Source organism: Momordica charantia, assembly GCF_013281855.1.
Source record: "Momordica charantia cultivar OHB3-1 chromosome 1 unlocalized genomic scaffold, Mcharantia_2.0 BLBB01000001.1, whole genome shotgun sequence".
Taxonomy (NCBI): Eukaryota; Viridiplantae; Streptophyta; class Magnoliopsida; order Cucurbitales; family Cucurbitaceae; genus Momordica; species Momordica charantia.
The window spans coordinates 20,754,649-20,777,406 of NW_028275157.1; the positions used below are offsets into that span (position 1 = coordinate 20,754,649).

General features: G+C 34.9%; 4 protein-coding genes across 9 annotated transcripts; 1 reads left to right on the top strand and 3 right to left on the bottom strand.

Moving 5' to 3' along the window:
* Positions 1-4,343: 4,343 nt before the first annotated feature.
* Positions 4,344-7,352, top strand: LOC111005466 (pyridoxal-phosphate-dependent serine hydroxymethyltransferase, putative (DUF632)). 2 transcript variants are annotated; one of them, XM_088124676.1, is made up of 4 exons: positions 4,344-5,022; positions 5,150-5,355; positions 5,613-5,836; positions 6,199-7,352. In XM_088124676.1, exons 1-4 carry the CDS (start codon positions 4,344-4,346, stop codon positions 6,977-6,979), a joined length of 1,890 nt encoding a protein of 629 aa, XP_087980802.1. In that variant the 3' UTR covers positions 6,980-7,352. The 2 variants fall into 2 exon arrangements, with proteins under 2 accessions (XP_087980802.1, XP_087980803.1); XM_088124677.1 differs by having other exon boundaries at positions 5,153-5,355.
* On the bottom strand, positions 4,845-12,517 carry ATRAD17 (RADIATION SENSITIVE 17). Of its 5 annotated transcripts, XR_015791182.1 has the most exons (14): positions 12,121-12,517; positions 11,732-11,789; positions 11,380-11,465; positions 11,247-11,294; positions 11,026-11,082; positions 10,299-10,401; positions 9,510-9,820; positions 9,063-9,417; positions 8,789-8,911; positions 8,390-8,588; positions 8,248-8,308; positions 7,640-7,904; positions 7,463-7,553; positions 4,845-5,029 (listed from the first exon to the last, which is right to left on the bottom strand). XR_015791182.1 is itself a non-coding variant. In XM_022277216.2 (12 exons), the coding sequence occupies exons 1-12, from the start codon at positions 12,334-12,336 to the stop codon at positions 7,704-7,706; spliced, it is 1,818 nt and encodes a 605-aa protein (XP_022132908.1). In that variant the 5' UTR covers positions 12,337-12,517; the 3' UTR covers positions 7,572-7,703. The 5 variants fall into 5 exon arrangements, 2 of the variants coding, with proteins under 2 accessions (XP_022132908.1, XP_087980810.1); XR_015791181.1 differs by lacking the exon at positions 4,845-5,029 and having other exon boundaries at positions 7,374-7,553; XM_022277216.2 differs by lacking the exons at positions 4,845-5,029; positions 7,463-7,553 and having other exon boundaries at positions 7,572-7,904.
* A 703-nt stretch (positions 12,518-13,220) lies between these two features.
* On the bottom strand, positions 13,221-14,048 carry HIPP27 (Heavy metal transport/detoxification superfamily protein). Its single transcript, XM_022277399.2, has 2 exons — positions 13,810-14,048; positions 13,221-13,717 (listed from the first exon to the last, which is right to left on the bottom strand). Exons 1-2 carry the CDS (start codon positions 13,906-13,908, stop codon positions 13,331-13,333), a joined length of 486 nt encoding a protein of 161 aa, XP_022133091.1. The 5' UTR covers positions 13,909-14,048; the 3' UTR covers positions 13,221-13,330.
* A 610-nt stretch (positions 14,049-14,658) lies between these two features.
* On the bottom strand, positions 14,659-15,722 carry LOC148213427 (uncharacterized). The gene is made up of 2 exons (XM_088124113.1): positions 15,610-15,722; positions 14,659-15,277 (listed from the first exon to the last, which is right to left on the bottom strand). Exons 1-2 carry the CDS (start codon positions 15,720-15,722, stop codon positions 14,659-14,661), a joined length of 732 nt encoding a protein of 243 aa, XP_087980239.1.
* Between the last annotated feature and the right edge of the window lie 7,036 nt (positions 15,723-22,758).

The window sequence follows — 22,758 nt, forward strand, 5'->3', positions numbered from 1 at the left end:
TTGTTTGTGTTATTGGAGGCACGCGATATTATGGCGCGTGAGAGAAACACGCCCAGGGGTGCAATGAAGTAAGAAGTTAGAGCCCAGAGGGATTCTTTGCTTGGCGCGTGAGTTGAAGCGCGTTGAACTCGGTTTCTTCAGTGTCCGTACTCGTTCGTTTGTCCGGAACTTTGGGCGCCGGAAAGTTGAAAAATTATTCGCCGTTGCTATCCCTTAATAAATGTTTAGAAAATTTAATTTTATGGAGTTTTTTTTAGTCCGATTAATAAGTATTTTAATTTTAGTTTTCTATTTTCAAATTAAACTTAAATACTATTTCTACCATGTGTTTCTTTACAGTGATTATTCACTCCAAAAACATTTTTAACATTTAAGCTAAGAGTGTGAATAGTATTAAAAAAATTTGTTTTTTTTTTTTTAAATTTGATTATGAATTCAAATATTCGGAGAAAAACATACTAAAGAAGTGATGAGAAATAGACAATTTAGAAAAAAAAAATGGTTATCATATAATGTTTTAAAGTTACTTCAGCTCCTAATTTTTTAGAACAGGTTTCAAAAATTTGAATGAAATTTTTCATCAACTACAATTAAGTCGTCTAATTGGATATTTTATTATTATTATTATTTATTATTGATGTGACATTAAATTTAAGAAAAATTATGGAAAAAAAGTTCGAATGGTACGATCCCTCCGTCACCTCAAAATGAAAGAAGTGGTTTTGTAGTTCTTGGTCCGTAAAGATATGTTGTTAAATGCTTCTATTTTTCTATTGACGTCAAACCTAAACCTGTGCTCGAGAGATAGATGTGCATCAATCACATTGTTCGAGTATCACAGTTATTTTTAAGGTAAATTTGTTTAAATAGTAAAAGTATTTATAAATTTTAGCTAAATAAAAAGCACTCTATAAACTGAGTTATAAATATAGTCCTTGAATTATAATGCTTCCCAGTCGTTCAGTTTTTTAATTAAAAAATAATTATGTTTTTTAACTAGTGGTATAACCTCAATTGTGAAATAAATAAATGTTGGTTTTATTTGGTGACAGAATAAAGTAAATTGCTGAACAAAATAAAGTGATGTTTGCGACATTTGTCTCTCCTTGAGATATAGTATCAAATTTTTTCTGTAAACCGCGAATTAAATAAGACATATCAACCTAAGAGGTTTACAAAATAGTTTAAAATAGAGAAATAAATTGTTTGTGTATGTAAATCAAAACTCGAAAAAAATGGAAATAGGAGATGTGGATACAGTGAAAGATTTACGCACACATACATTTTTTCATTTTGTAAATCAAAATCTTCTGATAAAATTGGAAACGAGAATAAGTAACAAGTCAACGTTATCAAATTCGTCTTTGTTGGTATGTTTCTCAGTCCAATTTATTTTTATTATTATTATTATTTAGAGTTTTAAAAAACACAACTTCTTGGTAATTGTTTGAATGGTTTGTGTCTCCGTTTTTATAAATATTTTTAAAATGGTGTAAAAAATTTTAAAACAAAAAATCAAAGTTTTGGTTTGTTATTCACTCATCCTGTTACCAACTTTTTTTCAAAACATAAGCAAAATGCATAATAAATATTAAAAAGTAAATACAACGTAACTTTTACTTTTTTTCATAATAAATATTAGAATGTGAGATAGTAGTTTACTGGTGTTATGGAAAAAAAAAAGAAGAAAAATAACGAAACACGTAGAATGATAAGAAGAGCTGACCATAAGTTGAGGTATGAAATCTCACACCCATTTTTCGAAGAGTAATACATTGGCCATAAGAGATATCTCCGTCATAAACTACCTCGGCCTTCATAGATAGCTTGACACGTGGTATCTTGACCTCAAATTATCGCTTAGTCAAAGATAAGCTATATTACAAAAATACTCAACCAAGTAAAAGGTACAATTCTCTTCACCGAATTTTCATAGCTCAACGTACGTTGTCGAGCCAACATGTAAATATTGCCTCGTCCAACCTATTCTTAACAAACGAGCTGAGCCTCAATAATGTCCGCATGCACAAACCTCTAACAAAATTTCAGACAATGCACTGTGATTCATGAACAATCGAAAAAGCCTGTTGAATGTCTTGTCGAAAGCTCGTAAACAGAGCCTCCCTTCTCATTTTTCAGGTATGCGAAGCTATTCTCTCTCGAGTAATAGATCAAGAGAAAATAGATCAAACAAAGAATACTAATTACTTGAGCATAGAAGTTTCTACTTTCTTCTTACAAGTGTTCCTGCACAGGTCGACAACCTAAGTTCAAGCCTCGTGGAATTTGATCAACTTCTTGATTAAACAACTAGATTTATAATCCAAAGTTAAAAATTTCACCATCCGTATTTAGGCTTATTAATATCAAAATATTAAATAAATAGAATGTTTGTCTCATATTTTAAAAAGCTTAGATTTGAGTACCCTAAAATTGATCGTGGTTTGCTTCATAACAAAACAATTAGAATTAGAAAGATCCCGGGCTCGATCTGATTTAGTATAAGGTGATTCTCTTTCTGTTTCCGTCACGGAGACTATTGATGGACGTACATTCTTCACGTCAAGTTGATTGAAATAAGGGCAACTTTTTTTATTGTAGCCAAGGCAAGAATGCCAAGAATGATGATCATTTTAGCGGGTAAATGTTTCTCCTATCTTTTAAGAGGGTCGACTCAAGATTTTGGAAGGAATCCTTTAACTAGCTTTGTATCTCTCTAGCGAGCCCTAAAATTGAATGGTATGTGTTAAAATTATGTAGATGTAAAAGTTTGGATTTGTACCAATTAAGTTTAATTTTGATTTATGGAAAGCAATATATAGCTGGAAGGATATATTTTACAAGGCCGAGTCTAAAATAGTTTATAGAATTATATAGTTATAGTTTAGATTCAATTCAATTTCAAGCTATAATCTCAATAAGATATGTTGAAAAAATTACCTAAATCAACTGACCAAGTTGATTTGAACTATACTTATCAACTAATTCATTTAGGGTTAGATAGTTTTTGTTGATCTCAATCGTAGTGTTTAATATCAAGGATGAAATTATCGATGTCGATATTGATAGCCCAAATTTACAGAGAATGGATATTTTAGAAAAAATTACGGATATTTATAATTCTGTGAATTTCTTAATAAAACTTTAAAGAATGCTTATTTAAGTAATAAACTATCATTTTAAGCATACATATCACTATCATACTCATTAATCTAAAGTAGATAGTAAAAAGTAGCGAATGTCAATAAATCAACTGATTAATAAATAAATAATGTCAGCTCAAATCAATACGTTGTTTTGTATTCTTTGAGTTATAGACAATGATTTATATGTTATCAATAAATACATAGGAAAAACAATGAAGGAGAGGTCGAGACAAAGATTTTTAATATAATTTTTGTATAAATTTGTGACCTAAATTTTTAGCTTAACCCAAAAACTCACTGTGAAACTAAGTGGGAAAAACTAAAGCTTAAAAAGTAAGCAGCAAATCACATGATTTACCAATATATCGCCGATATTTCGTTCAATATCGGCGCTATTTTCATCCCGGTTGATCTTATGTATATTATTCAATTTTAAAAAGTTAAATTTCATTCTTTATTTTTCATTTTCTTAACCCTGTATAAGTATTTGACCATTTTGGCCAAAAATGGAGCTGCTTAATGCTCATACCCTGCACACAGCTCAATGGCCTTGGTAATAGAGGAAAAGATGAAAGTGGAATGACACGTGGAGCTACTGTTTTGGAGGTTTGATTATAATAAAAACAAGTATTATTATGCGTTTTCCGTTACAGTAATTTGATAGGAACAGGTAGGACGATTTCGTCTTTTCGATACGGTTATAAAATTACAGGCTCTCTGCCCAACGCCCATTGTCTCTCTGGGCTGCATCTTAAACCTGAACCCTCCTCTGCCTCTGCCCACCACCACCTAAGTACATACTTCCAACCCCAAACCTTTTCTTTTTCCTTTTCCTTTTTTCTCCTTTTTATAAAACCATTTTCCTAATAGTTTTTTCTTTTTAAACAAAATTATTTATTTATCTGTGAGGTGGCCTGGGCGAAGCTCTCTGAGGTTGAAATGGGTCAAATGCTAGTCTACGAGAGTGAGAAAAAAGGCACCGGCTTTGCCAGCGAGTAATAAGGAAAGAAAGAGAGTAGCTTTTTAGGCACGAGTTTGACAGTGGCTGAACCACCACCACCACCAATGGAAGATCTGCCTTTCTGGTGAACTTCACCGGAATGTGGGGATCGGCGGAAGATCGGAAGCAGAAACCCGCCGGAGATTTTTTCTGCTTTTGAAAAGCTCTCTTTCACATTTTCTCTCAGTCCGCTTGAGATGGGTTGCTGTTACTCTAGACTAGAGAGAGAGGAAACTGTGTCGAGGTGCAAAGCAAGAAAGAGGTACACCAAACAGTTGGTGAAGGCGAGGCAAGCTTTTTCTGCAGCCCACAGCTTGTACATTCGTTCCCTCCGTGGCACCGGCGCCGCTCTCCGGAAGTTTTCCAATGCTGAGACCTACATTCGCCGCCCTCAGCACCACCACCTCCCGCCGGCGCTTCCATCTCCATCCCCACGAACGCCGCCGCCGCCTCCTCCACCACCTGTTTCCATGAGTCCCAGTTCGGACACCTGGACATCGATCACGGCCTCCCCAGCTCTCCCTCCGCCGCCACCGCCACCGCCGCCGCCGTCGTCCACCTGGGATTTCTGGGACCCTTTTGTGCCGTCGACATCTCGCACTGTGACGGAGGAAGAATGGGAGGCCACCACCATTGCATCAGAGGCTATGGTCACGGTAACAGGCGCGGCGAGCTCCGCGCCGCCGCCGTCAGTGGTGAGCGGTTTTTCCAAGGATACTTCAAGCACTGAGCTCGCTATGGTAGTGTCGAGAAACACTAAAGACCTGGTGGAGATTATCAAGGAGCTGGACGAGTACTTTCTCAAAGCTGCTGATGCTGGTGCTCAGCTCTCTTTGCTTTTGGAAGTCCCCACCTTTTCTTCTCAGAACAAAGGAGGTAAAATCTAAGATCAAAGAAGTAGTAAAACAATCAATTCTTTTTTCTTTTTTTTCTCTATAATCATATTCACCCACATTCCTCGAATCATGAGGCATGCTGATGAGTTTTCCTATCATGTCGCTAGCAGGACAAGTCTACAGTAATGGGTGGAGCTTGAGTCCCTCGTTGAGGGTGTGGGGTTCTTCAACCTCAAAACCAGATGCATTTGGTAAAGAAATAACAGCGACTCATATGGGGAATGGATGTGCTGCTGGTAATAGCAGCACCAGCCACTGCTCCACAGTGGAGAAGCTGTACGCTTGGGAGAAAAAACTGTACCAGGAGGTCAAGGTAATGCTTTCACTTTAGTATTTCTCTATCAAATCTTCATTCAAGATTGGTGGAATAATATGACATTTTGGTACTTTAAGTGGTCTTTAATTTGAAATGACTCTCACTTTCTTTTTTTTTTTTCTAAATGGGGTCCAATATGTATAACAAAGATGAAACCTTTAGCGTTTCTAAATGAATTTGAAGGCATTTATGAACTAAAATGTGGAATTCTGTGCACTAAAGTTTGTTAAATTATGTTTGAGTGGCTTTTCTAGACTGCCGAGGCCATAAGGATAGAGCATGAGAAGAAGGTGGAACAGTTGAGGAAGCTAGAGCTGAAGAGGGCGGATTATGTAAAGACTGAGAAGACTAAGAAAGAGGTTGAAAAGTTGGAGTCACAGATGATGGTTGCATCTCAGGCCATTGAAACCACGTCTGCTGAAATCATCAAGCTAAGAGAAATTGAGCTCTACCCACAACTCCTTGAGCTTGTCAAAGGGTTAGTCTCTTTCAAACTTGTGTTTTGGCCTCATCATAAATGGGAAATCACTACTATCCTGATGCTTGCATTATTCCCGAGTTCAGGAGAGTCACAGAACGATTCAAATTGGCTGAGGATTTTAGAGAGCCATTATTTTTCATTTCACCTTTTAAGATATGATTGATTTGAATTGGTTGACCCAGACAACCTGTGTGAGGTCCATTTTCTGCATGATTTCACAGTTCACTTGTACAGATTTTGTTTTGCTACCTTCTGGTGTTTTAGGAAGCCTAGATGGAACTACTAAGCACACTAAGATTGCATTTTAATTTGGGAGATTTCCTATTCTAAAACACTAAGATTTGTTCTGGTTTATACAGATTGATGTGCATGTGGAGAAGTATGTACGAGTGCCATCAGGTCCAAACACACATTGTTGAGCAGCTCAAATATCTGAACATCATACCATCTGCCGAGCCCACATCCGAGATCCACCGCCAATCTACTCTCCAACTTGAGCTTGAAGTCCAGCAATGGCATGTTTCTTTTTGCAATATAGTGAAAGCTCAACGGGATTACGTCCAATCTCTTACAGGCTGGCTCCGGCTTAGCCTTTTCCAGATAAGTGGAAACCCACTAGTACGAACAGGTCAAGATTCTAGAATTTACTCTCTCTGTGAAGAATGGAACCTGGCAGTTGATAGGATTCCAGACAAAGTGGCTTCCGAAGGAATCAAGAGCTTCTTAACAGTAATTCATGCTATTGTTGTTCAACAAGCCGAGGAATACAGGCAAAAGAAGAAGGCAGATTCTGCCTCAAAAGAGCTGGAGAAGAGAGCTACTGAGCTAAGATCACTGGAAAGTAAATATGTCTCGCATTCGATGCGAGAATGCTCGGCATCCACTAAAGGGAGAGACCCAGTTCAGGAGAAGCAAAATAAGGTGGAGAACTTGAGAACAAAAGCTCGAGATGAGAAGCAAAAGCATGAAAACTTGATAAGTGTGACGAGGGCAATGACAATAAATAACTTGCAGATGAGTTTTCCGCATGTTTTCCAAGCAATGGTTGGGTTTTCAAGTGTATGTATGCACGCATACGAGGGAGTTTACAATCAAACTAAGAATCCTGGCCAGCATGAGGTGAAGAGATTACTACCGTAAGAACAAGGCCTGGATCAAAAGAGGGTTATTCCGACCAATTCCTGTGCATAGATGTGAATTCGACAAGGGGAGAGTTTGCTGGAAAAAGTGTAAGCAAGGCATCTAACATCATTCATTTTGATGGAAGATTTCGTTGAGGTCACGAAAAATATGATGCAAGTGAACTATTTTGCTCGCTTTTATGACGGGGTGAGAAGGAATGACCGCGCCTACTCCTTTGAATTGGCGCGGGAGTAAAAATACAGAGCCGGGAATTTTGTAGAACTGATAGTTTTTCAGCGCTTATGGTTAGTCGTGTGTTTCTGTAAATAGATATCTCATTAAATTTTCGGAAGTTTATTTTCTTAAGGCATTACCTCATAATATTTCCCTATGATCCATTTGCACAGTCGAATTATATGCAATTCGTGTATTTATATATACATCACAGCTGACACTATTACGCTAAAAATTTCAACATATTTGAGAAACATACGACCGTACCTACTCAGAACTCCCTCTGGGAAACGTCTGCTGGAAGCTGATTCCCAAGGGTCAATTTTGACACCGTCTTAAATGAAAAGGCGCAGGATTTCTGTAACAAAGACGATAATTTGTACTCAATTTCATATTAATATTTGAATAATGAAGAGAAGTTCATAACATTTTACAAAACCGAACTTGGTGTGGAGCAAGACTGCCAATCATATTGGGATTTGCTTACATAACGAGGTGCCTATCTAATTTACCAATCCTCAATTTCATCTCCGGAATCCACTAAATCAAAATCTGCATTTACTTCTGTCAACACCTGTAAATTTTCATGATCTCCGGTTGCACTACTACCAAGCCACTTCAACGCAGGTAGGTACTCGGTGGCAACTACTGAAATATCAGCCGAACTGAGCCCACCATAAGCAATAAATCTTTGTTTTGCCATCTCGGTCTGCAACACATTGGAGGGGAAAAAACAAGAGAAATTATCTACTAGTATAACATCAACTTAGAACGTTCGTAGCTATTGCGACATAAATCTTTCCCTGGCAGATCCAATAACTTAATCCAACAGAGAGGTTACCTAAAACGATGTGCCTAGTATCAATTCACTAGTCAGAACATAATATAGTGTCCGTTTGAAAAACTTCTAGCAGCTAAAAACCTAAAGAAGACGCCCAAAAACCCTAATATCTATTATCTACTGTAGGCCAAGCAGTGGAATTGAAAATACCCTCTGTAGAGGGGCTCGGCACCTTGGTTTAACAGTAAAACTGTTGTAGAACTCAATTCACCTTATTGAACAATGAAGATCCCTCGGTTTGCCAAAGCTTTGGTCTACGAATAGCATGCCACCTGCGTACTTGGAAGAGTCAAAATTTGTAAAAATGTAATAGTTTTTGCTTTCGAATAATCATTTATATTCATAAGAACCACCTGGAAGACAATGGATGAGAGTTGCCAAATAATACCCCACGGACGGCAACTGAAGCAGCAGCCAGGTGTAAAATATTTTCTGCATCGTTATGTCTAGCTAGGATTCCATCATAAGAAGAAATGAGAGTGTCAGCATCCCCCAAATACGAAGCCACGAGCCATGCATCATCTATTGCTTCCTCATTCATGAAGTCAAGAACTGCAAGAAAAGTGTGAAAAAGTTGAAAATAAACGAAATCTTGTTTCAAAGGAGTCAAAATAATACATAACTGCTGATAGTATTCTTTTTCCGCCTCAAAGTCCCATAATACATGGACACGGGGGAAAAGAAAAGAAACTATTATACAAGAGCAATAACAGTGATACACCAACACATAGCAGCATAGCAGATAAGCTCACCGTTTTCATGTAGAAAATCAGCAATCGACCTGGCTTGCCCATGTGCTTGACATAGAACCTTTTCTGGAGGCTCCATTTTAAGTGGCAATCTCAACAAACTTTCTTGAACACAAAACGCACCATCTGCAAACATAAACAAGGTACCGAGCTTGAGAAATCTTTCATGACACTGTGAATAGAATCCCACCCAAAGCTTCGCATTACTCTTTTTAAAATTCAAATTCCAAATTACCAGCCCTTCCACCTCGGCACATTATTCACAGATGAAACAGACCTGGCTCAGAATCATTTTTAATCTGTCGTTTGTTATGCAGAAACTTTCCCAGGGCATGGAACAAAGAGAGTGTCTCATCTCGCCCAAATTGAAAAGAGAATCCATCATCTCCCACAATAGGAGACGCCTCTTCATATTCTTTTGTAGATGTCGGAGCACTAGGTGTTGATAAAGAACAAATCTGACTTGGTTTCAGACAAAATAATTGTGAAGACATGATTGCATGCCTCACGTCACCACCACTTGCTTTAGCTATTGCATCAATCTGATCAACTGCCAGATTGTACTGTTCTTGACTACAAATTCTGGAAATTACCTTTTTAATGGAGTTATTAGTTACAGGATTAAATGCAACCTGAAAAAAGTAATCCAGTGTCAGCAGCACCATTAGATATGCTTTAATCCCTAAACAATGACAAGCCCTACAATCTTATTCAGGAAAGTAACCTTACAAGCCCCAGCATTCTCAAGACACAGCTGAAGCTCTTCCAAGTACCGTACGGTGAGGTCTGTTGTTTCACCTTTAGCACAATCCGTAATCAAAATGGCTGTTGGAACTTGAGTTGATTGCACAAAAATTTGCAAACAGTTCTGAAGTCTTTGAAGAGCAGCCTTCCCATGGGTCAAAGGAAGATCATCTATCAAGAGTATGACCGGTTGTTTTGATTCTCCAAGAGAGCATGAAGATATTACTCCATACTTCCTCATTCTCTCAATAAAACTTTCAAACTCATCCAGTTTAGATGTGTACTGTAGCCCTGATTGAAGACAAGTCAGGGCCAGAAATTTTTTCGCAAACATTAGAAGATGAAAGACTCTCATCAATAACAGAAAAATCTATAGGTTACACAACATTAATAGACGTATCAAAACCATACCTCGCAGAAGCACATCATAGAGTAAATATGTGTGAAGGTGTGTTCTACATGTTGTCTTAATTAACTACACAAACATGCAACCTGATTAGATCAACCCTCAACACTATTATTTTCATATATTAAAAATATAGTTGATGAGAAATTTTCAAGCAAAGAATGCAAGTGTTTCACTTCACATGGCTTGAAAGATCTAATAAAATGAGCAATTTTCTTTATCTAGGAGGTGTATGCCAATAAGACACCAAGACAATGTAGGATGAGCAATAAACCTTCCAACAATAAGAGAGCATCTTGAACCAGTATGATATTGCATTTGATCTACTCCATAAGGAAGCCTTATATTGATTTATTAGAGTACCTGCACTTGAGTTATGCAGATGCTCTTGCCAAACCACAGGAGTAGGTGTATCCCATTCACATAATCTGGCTCCAAGATGAGATGCTACCACATGAACAGTTGCCTGCAGGAGCAGGGATTCTTTTTAATAATTTAAAAGAAATAGCAAGGTTTAAGACGAAAGTATAATGAGAAGGAACAATACAGATGAAAAAGCATGCATGCACTAATTGATTTCAAATGATAAAATGATTCAAACTTGAGACCTATAAACCAGTATGACCAAGAGACCCTAGGCCCTAGCCAACAGGACTACCCCTTGAGCACTTCAAAATGATAAAATGACCAAAATAACAATAATTTCCACAAATTCATTAGTGGATGTCCCAATACCATATTAAATTCACTTAGACAAATAAAGTTCAAGTTAGAAGCAAATGATAAAGTACAGATATACATATAGTAACCAAGTGAACTTTACCCTGTAAGTTAGATAACGTGTACTGGAATAACATTGAAGCGCTTTAAAATTTAAGAATAAAAAAGTGACGCAAAACTAGACTGATCAGGACAAATATCAGAGATTTCCAAGTTCACAAATCAAAGAAAACCAATTACATGCTATTGACATAAGATATCAGTTAGATGGCAATACTAAGTTCAAAACATAACTCGGCATCTGTGCTTAAAATGAGAAATATAAATATCTATAAGCATAAGTCCGTGAAAGATAATCACAGCCACATACGGATTTCCCAACTCCAGCAGGACCAGTGATGACAAGAACATGATTGCTGGGAAGGTCCTGCAAACCGTGTAAAATGAAATCATCAAAACCTAACAATGGATGGCAGGAACAAACAATGGAAACCTTCAAATATTTTAAATTGACCATGTATACCGTCTTACTTCATTTATCATTAATATTTCGACCTATCAATATAAAAACCTTCAAAATAATAGGATTACCTTAGGTGATCTCAACCTTTCTTCAAACCATACCTTCACTTCTTCTACCTGCCATGACATAGAAAAAGACATCGATATAACATTTGAAATGGACAAAGAACTTGAAATAGACAAAGAAGCGAGCTAGAATGACCTTCTTCTTGTGTACAGCAAGCTCTTCCAACGAACGTGGTTTGTATTTATTAATCCATAATTCATTTGTGCAAATGCCCCCAGAACCTGATGCACATCAAGCAAGAAGCTAAACGTAACTAATCTAAACTAAAATCACAGAGGTTCTAACTTCAATATGCAATTCGAAAACTAGTTGTAAAAATACTGAGATATTTGAAAATAAATTTTAACTTCAACTTCAGATTGTTCTAATTTCCATCTAACTGACTCCACTGTAGAATATAGATTAGCGGAAGATCATTCCATTGATATACACCAAAGAGATCCATAGAAAAACTGAAAGAAACTACAGTGACACAGTAATGGCGTACCAGCAGATACCTTGAAGGCAGAAAATACTTGATCAAAATCTTCACATATTAAGTTGAACTGCATTAACGAAGTAACTCATCAAAAATCACATTAGCGAAAAAGAATAGTAGACTTAACTGAAAAGCCCTCGAAAAATAATATTTGAAGTAAGGAGAAAAAAGTTCGGCATAGGAAAACTCAAAACTCCTCCTGATTGTCAACATTTCGCTTAACATAAGGACCGAGCTCGAGAAAATAAGACAAAAATGCGGACTGAACGAATGTTTTTCTTCAGAACAACTACAAACCAGTGGAATTCATTCTCACACGCACACACTCCAGAATCCAAGACGGAGATAATAGAGTAATGTGAAGCTTGGATAAGCAACAAAAAGAATTTGATATGTACCTCGTCAAAGTTACGGGAATCCTTATGCAAGCTAGACCGAGAACCTAGGAGTCGAGCCTTCTTCACTTGCCGAGTGCTCTTCCGAGGAAATGGTGATCTCGACTTCATCTTGCTGTTACTGCGTTTCGAACCAGATGATCGACCGCTACAGTGTTCTTCTTCATCCGACGATAATAAAACCAGGTTCTTCTCCGTCTTCTTCATCCTCCGAGACATAATCTATAATTTAGAAAACCATACGGAGGGGAGTTGTAAATCCATTTTGAAGATTCGGAGTGGCAAATCAGCAGAGCAGAGAGTGAGTTTCAATGGAAGATCTCTTCTCCAGGTAGAAGAAGAGAGAAGTTTGGTCGCGCCAGAGGTTTACAAATTTACCGAGCGGATTTCGCGGGTTCGAGGAGAACGCGGTGAGTTTTTATAGGGAAGACTCGGCGAAAGGCGTCTATGAGAAGCTAACCAAAGTTGCGCTTCGAGCGCGCGAATGTTAAAGGGCTAGCCCATTCCGAAATCTTATTGGGCCTAGGCCCAATTTAGATTGTCTTTGTTCTCCATTGAATTATCATCAAAATTATAAATTTCTTATGGGATGAGTAAGAATCTACATCTTAATAACTTTTTTCTACATTTTAGATGTGTTCATTTTTTATAAAAATATTTTTTCAATACAAATTATTGAAGTAAGGATAATTCAATTTTTACTAATACATCTTTTTCACTTTAGAGACGCGTATTCATTTTTACAAAAATATTTTTATTAATATATCATACAATATTATTAATCTATTTAATAATAATTTGTTTGAAAATGGTAAAACTTAAATACAATTTAATTCATTTTAATACTTTTTAACTAATCCAATTTTTTAAAGATTGTTACCTTTTTTCTATTTTCTTATATAATTTAATATCTTATTTTTTAGAAAAAAATCTCTAAATATAAGAAACTTCGCTTCACTACGTTAAATACTCTGTTTTTATATTATTACAATAAAAATAAATGAGAAAAAAAGACCTCTAAAACTAAACTTGTAATATAAACTCTCTCACTCCAAATAAGTTAATATATATATATATATATATATATATATTACAAGTTGAGCTACGCTACAAAGTACAACCTTCCTAAAAGAAAAAAGGTGTTATATTTACAAGTAATAACCTTGGCCCTTCCAGTAAAAAGGAAAAGATTTGATGAACTGCAATATTAAGATTACATTAAAGCACAGGCATTGGGATTGTCGTCGCTGAAGGCGGTGGTGTACTGGACCTCGACGGAGCTGGCACGTGCGAGCGGCGCGGCGTCCGGGTTAGCGGCGGCATTGCGGACGTACCCCGGCGGCGCCTTCTTGTCGTAAGTTCCGGGAGCGTATGGGTGTTGGACGACGTCGTAGGGCACGTAAGGCCAGAGGTCCGCCGTCTTCCCGGTCCGGTGGCGGACGCGGCGGAGGACCTTGTCGGGGTCCACGTAACCGACCACCGTAAGCTTGCTCCGCTTCGGCTCCACCTCCACCTCCGTCACCCCCTTCATCCCCTCCACCGACTTCTTCACCTTCCTCTCGCACCCTTCGCAGTCCATCTTCACTTTTATCTCCACCCTCTGCAACCAAAAAAAAAAACATTATTAATTAAACTCTTATTCTAAAATTAATAATTAATTAAGGTGGGTTAATGAATTTGAATGGTACGTACCTGAAGTTGATTGTTTTTCTTGAGCTTCTTGCTGTGGCCGCTGTGGCTGTGGCTGTGAGAGAAGTTGAAGACATCGGCGCAACGATCCAAAAGACCCATTACAGCGGCGGCGAGAAGAATAAATTAAGATTCTTTTTTTTTTGGGTTTGTATTTAGGCGAGATAATTTATATAAATGGAAGCAAGCAAGCGGATAAATGGTTGTGGCCTGGAGCTGGAGCTGGATCGCAACACTTCTCGGGCATGGACACGCGAATGTTGTTCTATACACGTGGACAAATGACAGAATATCATGTCAGAAAAATTTTCGTACTACCAAAAGTATATAAACACTCGTTCATTCACTATACCTGCCACGTCAATATCATCCTAAAAATGAATGGGATCAACCTCTTTATAGAGGTAAAATGATCGCGTAAATGTCTAGGAGAAGTTTCGGATTACTTCAACTCAAATTATGCTCCGTAGAGGAGTACTATTATTATTTAGATAAAAATATTTTTAATTTTTATACCTATAAAATTGATCCACTAGTATCCCATCTTGAGTTAATCCTACATTCTTTAATAAAATGATATTTCTCAAAATAGAAATAGAAGGTGGGAGAAGTGATCGAAGATGTACATAACAATAAAGAAATGAATAAATTAGAAAAGTGAAAATAAATAATCACATCTAAAATATTTAATAATAGAGAAGGTAAGATTAATTTAAGAAATAGAATGTGGAATTGTGTCCCAAGTAAAAACTAAAAATATTTTTATTTAAATAATAATAGTATTCCTTTGCCCCTAACAAAATTTGAGTTTTTTTTTTTTTTTGATTGAAACAAAAGGCTGTAAAACCTAAACTAAGCAATCCACACACTCCAACGAAAGCACAGAGTAGAGTTCGGCCAATCTTCGAGCAAAATTAACTGTTCGTGGTGCAGAAGAGCACGCCTAGCAAGCAGGTGAGCTGCTTCATTCCCCTCCCTTTTCGTAAATTTGAAAGAGGCTTGCAAAAAAGGAGCCACACTATCACGGGCATCTGAAATAATTTCTCCAATCTCAGAAATGTCTTCCATTTCCTTGTTGAATAGCTTGAAAATTCGAATGGAATCCATCTCCAATTCCACAGGGTATATGCCGGACTCCATCGCTACTCTCAACCCTTCCACCGCTGCTAAAGCTTCTGCTTCATCCACCGACATGACATTCTGCAGGTATTTTGTTGCTGTCGCCATTATTTGTCCTCGATAATTTCTTATGATGATACCCAGACCAGCATTTGAATTCGATGAAGAAAAAGATGCATCTGTATTGATTTTATAAACCCCATAACTTGGTGGGTGCCACCTGATTTCACTTGTTTGCCGAATCTGAGGAGGGTTGGAATTTGCTGCTCTATATGCCCTGATGTAGGAACTAGCCCATTCAGCTAAATCACCATGAAGATCTGCCCCACTTGGATTGAAGGCCTTCCCATTTCTTTGATTCCAAATTCCCCATAATAACACGATCACTTCCTCAAAAACTCAGACCAACCCAATCTTTCTTGCCAGTCTCTGAGAAAAAGTGTAGAATTTTGGTGAGGTGGCCTAGTAGGAAGATTAACAAATTTAGAAGCTTCCCACTTTGATTTTGAAACCTTGCACTCCCAAAACACATGATAAATATCCTCCCCTTTTCTTCCGCAAAAAAACACAATTTGGAAACGTCTACTCGCCTTTTGCATAGACTGGCGCCAGTGGGGAGCCTATCTAAGCAAAGCCGCCAAAAGAACACTTTAAGTTTGCAAGGGAGAGTCATCTTCCACACACCTTTCCACCAAGAGGATGTATTTAATAAGTCGACGAGGATGCTTCAGGATTCGGTTGCTTTGAGAGCGCAAACTTGTACCCACTTTTAACTGTATAAACCCCCGTCTTTTCATAGTGTCATATTAATCTATCACCCCCCTTCCCCTACCAACAGGAATTGATAAAATGTCTGCATCTCTAATTAAATCCATTCTCCAAAACCTTGTATCAGGATTAATCAAACTACTGACCTTCGAAAACAAAGGGAGACTTGGGCGAGAGAATTTTCAAGAAACACATTTGAGTTGAAGTAGTATGAACTTGGATTGAGGTCCACTGTCTAGAATAAATGCACTCAAGAAATATGCTATAAAGATTTTGAAATAAGATAAATTCAATGAAAAAATTATATTTTTAATCAATTCATATCAATTTTCATAAGCTTTTGAATTTTTAGGTAAAATTTTATAGATAAAGTTAGCTATTTATCTAATATATCCAATTTAATTACTTCATCTTCAATTTTCCAACAGAGCCGATCTCTTTTTTTTTTATTTTTTAAGAAAATTATATTTATAAAATTTGTTTCTTTACTTTAGTATTTACTTTTAAAAATTAAATAAAATATAGTTTTTTAAAATTTAATCTTATTTTTCTTATTTAGAAAGAAATAGTAAGTAATTAACATAAAATTAGTTGTAAAACGTGACCTTATTTCTTTTGAATTTGCTTTTTTTTCAAATTAAATTTAGAAATATTATTATTTTATTTTTTCTTTATCTTTTTATATATCTATAAATAAAGAAAAGAATACAATATATATGTTGAGGGTGAAAATCAAACAGTAAATATGTGAGGCTCGAGTGACGATAGTTGGTAGTGGAGACCAAACCTCCTATAGACGTACGACTAGAGGAGGGAACAACACTAGTGCTTGTAGGGATGTACGAGAGGCGCGACACACCCTGTTGCAATGCACATACATTATGGAGATGGCAACAGACCAAGTTCAAGACATGGTGGTGGGCGACGGGTTGCTACTCTACATTGGAAATGTCCCCTATCAGAAAGTCATAATCTCGTACATCAGTGAACCTCACCACGTTGCATACCAAGTACTGTTATTCCTGGTCGGCCCAGGCCCCAACACCTATAAAAAGAACAGAACACCACGGGTGCCTATCGTTCTCTCTTTTCTCTTATTACTAACAAGATTTTCAGAGAGTATTTAGGCGGAGGATCGCATTGGTTTCGAGATTCGTTGTTGTAGGCTCATTTGTTCGACGATCACCTGTTTCAAAGAATACATGGATCTGTCCAAATTTTCAACATCAAAGTGTGTGTGTATATATATATAAACTCCTCAAGCGTAACTAGTTGATTTCTTATATTATTGCAATATATATATATGATTGTAATATATAGACAGGAGATATATTTTCGTATATCTATAAAAATGATCAACAAAATAAATATAGTAATTTTTCCACCTCTACTAGTTGTGTTTTTGAAATCAGCTAAATCAGAATGAATTAATTATAGGAGTTCAGCAGACCTTGCAGTGATATGTTTAGAATGTTTTTTTAGCAAATTTTGCTTCTACACAGATAGAACATTTTGCAATTTCATGCAAATCAGAAGCATTAATTAAATTTAAAGTTCTACGCCTTTTAATCGATGCAATATCCACATGTCATAATCTACTATGTCATGCATCAAGAGACTCAACGATGTAAGTAGAACTAGAATTCATTTCATTTGAAGGAATAATGTTGAGAACAAACAAACCACCTGCAAAATAGCTCTTACCAACAAAGTCACCGTTTTTTATGATGATAACCTTGTCGGCCTTAAACACAATCCTAAGTCCAGCCTAGTTCAACAAACCTCTTGACACCAAATTTCTACGTAGGGAATGATCATACAACACATTACTTAATGATAAAGTTTTGCCAGATTTGAGTTTCAAGAGAAACTTATCTTTCACAAGTACTCAAGCTGTGGTAAATTTCCCCATAAAAACACATTCACCATCAGCAAAGTCCTGAAAGTCATGGAAGAGGTTATGATTCAAGCAAAAATGTCTGGACGCTTCTATGTCAAGAATCCAGTCGGATTTGTTCTATGTCAAATTTGCTTCCACAACCACAGCGGCAATGATGCCATCCGTCTCTGCAAGGTTGGTTTGTGGAGTAGCCCTTCTTTGATCTTTCCTATCTTTCCTCTGGGTGCACTGATAGGATTTATGCCTCGGTTTTTCGCAGACACAACATACCAGTTTCGATTTCTCGATTAGTATTTTTGGATTGGAGACTTTTGTTATTTTGAGCTTTATCCCTCGTAATTTGTTTCCCTTTAGCTTTAACTGAATTTAAGGATTGAGAAGAAAGATTATCCTTTAACCTGTTGGCTTTTTTCGTGCACACATGACTGGTCAGTTATTGCAGAGTCAAGTCCTTCTTCTTATGTTTCAGGTGGTTGCGATAATCACTCTTGGAAGGAGGAAATTTCTCGAGCAACACATTGGCTTGAAGAATCTCGTACATATTCATGCCTTCAAACAACACATTGTCATTCATGAACCTGATCCATCATCAGTTTGTCGTCTGACATTTGAACTTGCAGCCATTTACCGACGACATATTTTCTCCTGCTTGCATTTTGTCCCGACCATATCTAGACTCTAACGTGTCTTAAATGACCTATGCAGATTTTTAGACTACAAAGTGATCAAAAAGAGAGTCGTTCATATGGCTGAGAAGATACCCACGGATCGTTTTGTTGTTTTTCTCGAATTTGTCAGTTTCAATGACACGACCAATCCCAAAACACCTACTAGTTCTAGAACAAGTTGTATTGACCACAGACCCCAACCAACTATAGAGTATATAGTCGAGCTTCTTTCTAAATTTTTCACGTGACGCCCGAGTAGAGAGAAGAGGTACATAAATGAACCGATACCACATCCGAATGAGACAGATTCTAAGATCATGGAAGAATGGTCAAAAAATACTTTAAAAAATTGATAATCATTACCTATGCTAACAAGGTGCACCTTCTTTTTCGGTAACTCAATCGTAAAAACTATGATATATCTCCAATCAAGAGATTAAATTAACCTAGATTAATCTCATAATATGTTTTCATTGCTACAACCTCTCTCATAAGTTTATTTTTTAAAAATGAACTCAAACTTGTGGAAGTCAAAGGATTCTGTCTTTTGTTTTGGTTGAATTTAATTGGAATCTTATCCCACATGTCAATGTTGATCTTTGGGCCGAAATCATAATTAATAACTAGTAAATTGAACGCTATCTACTTTTTTACGTTTATAAAAATATAAACACTTATCAATTATTGTATAATAAAAAGAAAAAAGAAAAGTCTGACGCCCCTAAAGCAGGTGCGCAGCCCTTATTAATGGGAGGAAATTAGGTTTGAAAAGGTGTTAGAATTAATATATGTTTTAGTGGTTAATATTTGGATATTTTTGAAATTTAGTCTCCAACCTTTAAAAATTTTATTTTAATTTTTTATGTTTTAATATTTATTAATTTAGTTCTTCATGGTTGAAAAAGGTTAAAAATCAGTTGAGAGTGAACTTACACACATAATATACATGGTGAAAGAGTGTTAGAATTAAATATATGTTTTAGTTGTTAATATTTGAATATTTTTGAAATTTAGTCTCCACCCATTAAAACTTTTATTTTAATTTTTTATATTTTAATATTTATTAATTTAGTTCTTCATTGTTGAGAAAGGTTAAAAATCAGTTGAGTGAACTTACACGACATAATATATATGGTAAATGGCTGAAATTTTGGAGAAAAAAATGTCATTTGAGAGAGGAAATTTCTAATCTCTCATTGAAATTTTGAGCTTTCTTCCTTCGATAGTCTTTTGTCTCATTTAAATTTCTACTAATTCGATCACTAAATATTATATTATGACATATAAATTTATTATCAACCAATTTTAACATTCACTAATAGTGAGGGGTCAGTATGAAAAATGTTAAAATATAAGGGATTAAATTATAATTTTTTTGAAAAATAGGGACTAAATTGAAAAAATACTCTAACATTACTGATTAAAACATATATTTAGCCTATTTCTAAAGAAGAAAATATATATGTTAACTAGCACTTACTAACTAAATAAATGCCAATTGTAACAAAAATAAATAAATAATAAAAATAATCTGAAGGTCCCGTGTAGTAACGTTCTCATTCTTATTTTTTATTTCTCGTTTTCTATTTATTGTTTCTTGTTTTGTTATTTTTAATAATGAAAATGAGAAATGTGTTTTTTTAACTATTTGATGTTTTTTTTTTCATCTTCTTTTTTCCATTGAAAAACAAACATAAATGTGTTTGATAATTATTTATTGTTTTTGCTCTCTGAATTATTAAATTAAAAAGCTAAAAGTTAAATATGAAAATTAACCTTTTAAGTTATATATATTTTTTAATATTTATGATGTATTTTATAAGTCAAGAATAATAAAATAATATTGTTATTTATGTTTTGGAAATACGGGAAACGAGAACAAAAAAAAACAAGAAATTTAGACTCGTTTGGTAACGTTCTTGTTTTTTGTTCCACTCTTTTTTAATAAATAAAAACATAATTGATTTTGCTCAAACTAGAAACAATAAATAAAAACAATTTTTTTTGTTGAAATTTTTTATACAATTTTAGAAACATAAAATCATAAACAAGAAATAATAAATAAGAAGATTACTAAACGAGGATTGATCTTGTCATTTTCAAAATTACTACACAAATATTAAAAATATTTTTTGAAAAATACACAAGTCTAAAATGAATGCCAGAATGAGGGGTAGGATTTAGGATGTGTTGGGGTTAGTTGGTGGTTAGTAGACGCGTTGCCGGCCCTTTTAATTTATGTCCTTTTCGCTCTTGTGACTCCAAACCTTAGCTTTTAGGCCTTTGGCCATATATATCATATTGGTATTTGGTAGGGCTTGGCTTGCTTTTAATGCTCACAACCCTCACTTTTTAATTATGTGGTTATGTGTACTTATCTCATTTTTAATTGGTCACAAATATCAAATAATTTAAAATATGAGGAATCAGATAAATATGAATTAAAAGTTTTGGAACTATGGTTGATTTTTTCTTTTTAAGTTTATTTAACGAAATAGCTAATATATTTTAAAAGAAAAAAACGGATCTCTATGCTATGTTAAAATGAATTAAATCAGTTTTAAGAATGAAGAAACCTCTTCATAAAAAATGAAGATATTTACGGGTGATCAGCAGTTGGTCAGCGTCGATTTGACGTCTAAATCGACTAGGTCGGACATCGATATTTTGTATAACATTCCTACAAAAGCTTCCAAATACAATTTAAAAGTGCTTATTTGTAGTCTTGAATAATAGAAATTACCTATTAAATTCTAAATGCTAATTGATAAACTAATAAATTTGAAAAAACTAATAAAATATAACCTTTAATCAACGGTTCAAATCCCCAATTTTATTGTTCTATTTAAAAAAAAAAAAAAAAAAGAAAGAGTGATTGAACTAATATCTAATACTACACCTATATTCCTTTTTTTTTGCAAAGGTAAACACCATATATTCCGGAGGAGATTTGTAAATGTAGTAATTAAATCTGATTTTAACCTTCTAATTTAGCTGTCTCATTTCTAAACTTTAAATTAAAATTTACTGGAGTGTTGTTAAGTTTCTGATTTCTGGTGAATAACTGTTAATGTTACTACCCATATATTTTCAAAATCCTCGCTACAAAAATTAATTTTCCGCCTTTTTTTTTCTTTTTTGATAAAAGTATTTTCCGCTTTTTAATTAACTAATTTTATGTAAGTCAATCTCTCATTCAAATTTTTGACAAACAATGAAATCAACTTCATTACTAATTACGATATTAATTAATTTAATGAGATAAAGTAATTTCCCCTAAAAAAATCAGATAAAGCAAAGTTTGCTATTCTCATCACATTTTCTGATCCAAACAGCACTTTTTGTGGGCTAAAATTAATCTCCGATTTATGATTTTATCCCTAAGCCTCCTAATCTTTGAAATAAAAACTAGAACTTTCTAACTCTTTAAATATAAAATAAATAGACATATGAAACCTTACAAAATAAAGCATCGTTTAATATTTTTTTTTATTACTCAGAAGTCGATGGCTCTTTGCCTTTTATGACCTTCTATATCTGGGGTATGTGCACTTCTCTCCATAACCATACATATGCAAGAAATATAATTTGAATGACATCGTTTACTGTTAAAAATAGTAATACACCATTGCCTATAATTTGGAAAGGAAATTAAAACGATATAGGTATAAGTTAGATTAGCGTACACTTAGTTTGGCCAAATATTTTTTTCCACACATCACGAAATATTTCACCAAATTTCTCTGATTTTCATCAACCAATGATAGTTGTTTTCTTCTTTTCAAAAGAAAAAAAAGTACGAATAGAAACAAAGGAACTTTGAGTTCGATGTATTTTTAATTGTGAAACTTATTAAGAATTATACTTATTTTAGAACAATATCATTATAAATCTTAAATTTCCAAAAACAAAAAAACTTTATAGTATTTTAAAGTATTTGTGATTATTCCTTGCACGTTTATTTTTCAAACACATCTCTGGAAAGGAGGCTTTTAGATTAAAGGGTACATAAACGAGGTTTTTAAATTGAAGGGTAGTTTTTGTTAATAGTTTCAATGTGTTTTGTTAAAATGAATAGAACAAAAGACGTCTGTCAAAAAGAGGAAAACAAAAAACAAAAGACGTGTTTGATTAAAGGAAACAAAAAATATATATTTGTGATTATTCTTTCATGTTTATTTTTCAAACACATATCATAAAGGGAGACTATTAAAGGGTAGTTTTTGTTAATCTATAATATCAAACTTGAGATGAAAGTAAAAAGAAAAGAAGAGCCTTTAAAATGAAGATATTTAATTGATTGTGCCTCGTTTATTAATTGTCAATTATTTAATGGTGGCGAAATAAGTTTAAGAAGTGGAGTATTATTTGTTTTAGAAAGATGTCAATCGATCTAACCAATGATAATGAAACACGTCATACGGCCAACCATGGAAAAAAATCAAACCACACCATTATATAAACGCAGAAGCTCCGAGTTCCTCTATTATTTATACA

Excerpts from the sequence above, each read along its gene's own strand:
- HIPP27 (XM_022277399.2), bottom strand. The coding sequence starts at position 13,908 with ATGGGTCTTTTGGATCGTTGCGCCGATGTCTTCAACTTCTCTCACAGC. Across the intron at positions 13,718-13,809 it reads AGAAAAACAATCAACTTCAG|AGGGTGGAGATAAAAGTGAA; the intron begins GTACGTACCATT and ends TTTTGGTTGCAG.
- LOC148213427 (XM_088124113.1), bottom strand. The coding sequence starts at position 15,722 with ATGAAAAGACGGGGGTTTATACAGTTAAAAGTGGGTACAAGTTTGCGC. Across the intron at positions 15,278-15,609 it reads TACATCCTCTTGGTGGAAAG|AAATGGGAAGGCCTTCAATC; the intron begins GTGTGTGGAAGA and ends TTGGAATCAAAG.
- LOC111005466 (XM_088124676.1), top strand. The coding sequence starts at position 4,344 with ATGGGTTGCTGTTACTCTAGACTAGAGAGAGAGGAAACTGTGTCGAGG. Across the intron at positions 5,356-5,612 it reads AACTGTACCAGGAGGTCAAG|ACTGCCGAGGCCATAAGGAT; the intron begins GTAATGCTTTCA and ends TGGCTTTTCTAG. Across the intron at positions 5,837-6,198 it reads CTCCTTGAGCTTGTCAAAGG|ATTGATGTGCATGTGGAGAA; the intron begins GTTAGTCTCTTT and ends TGGTTTATACAG.
- ATRAD17 (XM_022277216.2), bottom strand. The coding sequence starts at position 12,336 with ATGTCTCGGAGGATGAAGAAGACGGAGAAGAACCTGGTTTTATTATCG. Across the intron at positions 9,418-9,509 it reads AGAATGCTGGGGCTTGTAAG|GTTGCATTTAATCCTGTAAC; the intron begins GTTACTTTCCTG and ends TACTTTTTTCAG. Across the intron at positions 8,309-8,389 it reads TCTCATCCATTGTCTTCCAG|GTGGCATGCTATTCGTAGAC; the intron begins GTGGTTCTTATG and ends CCAAGTACGCAG.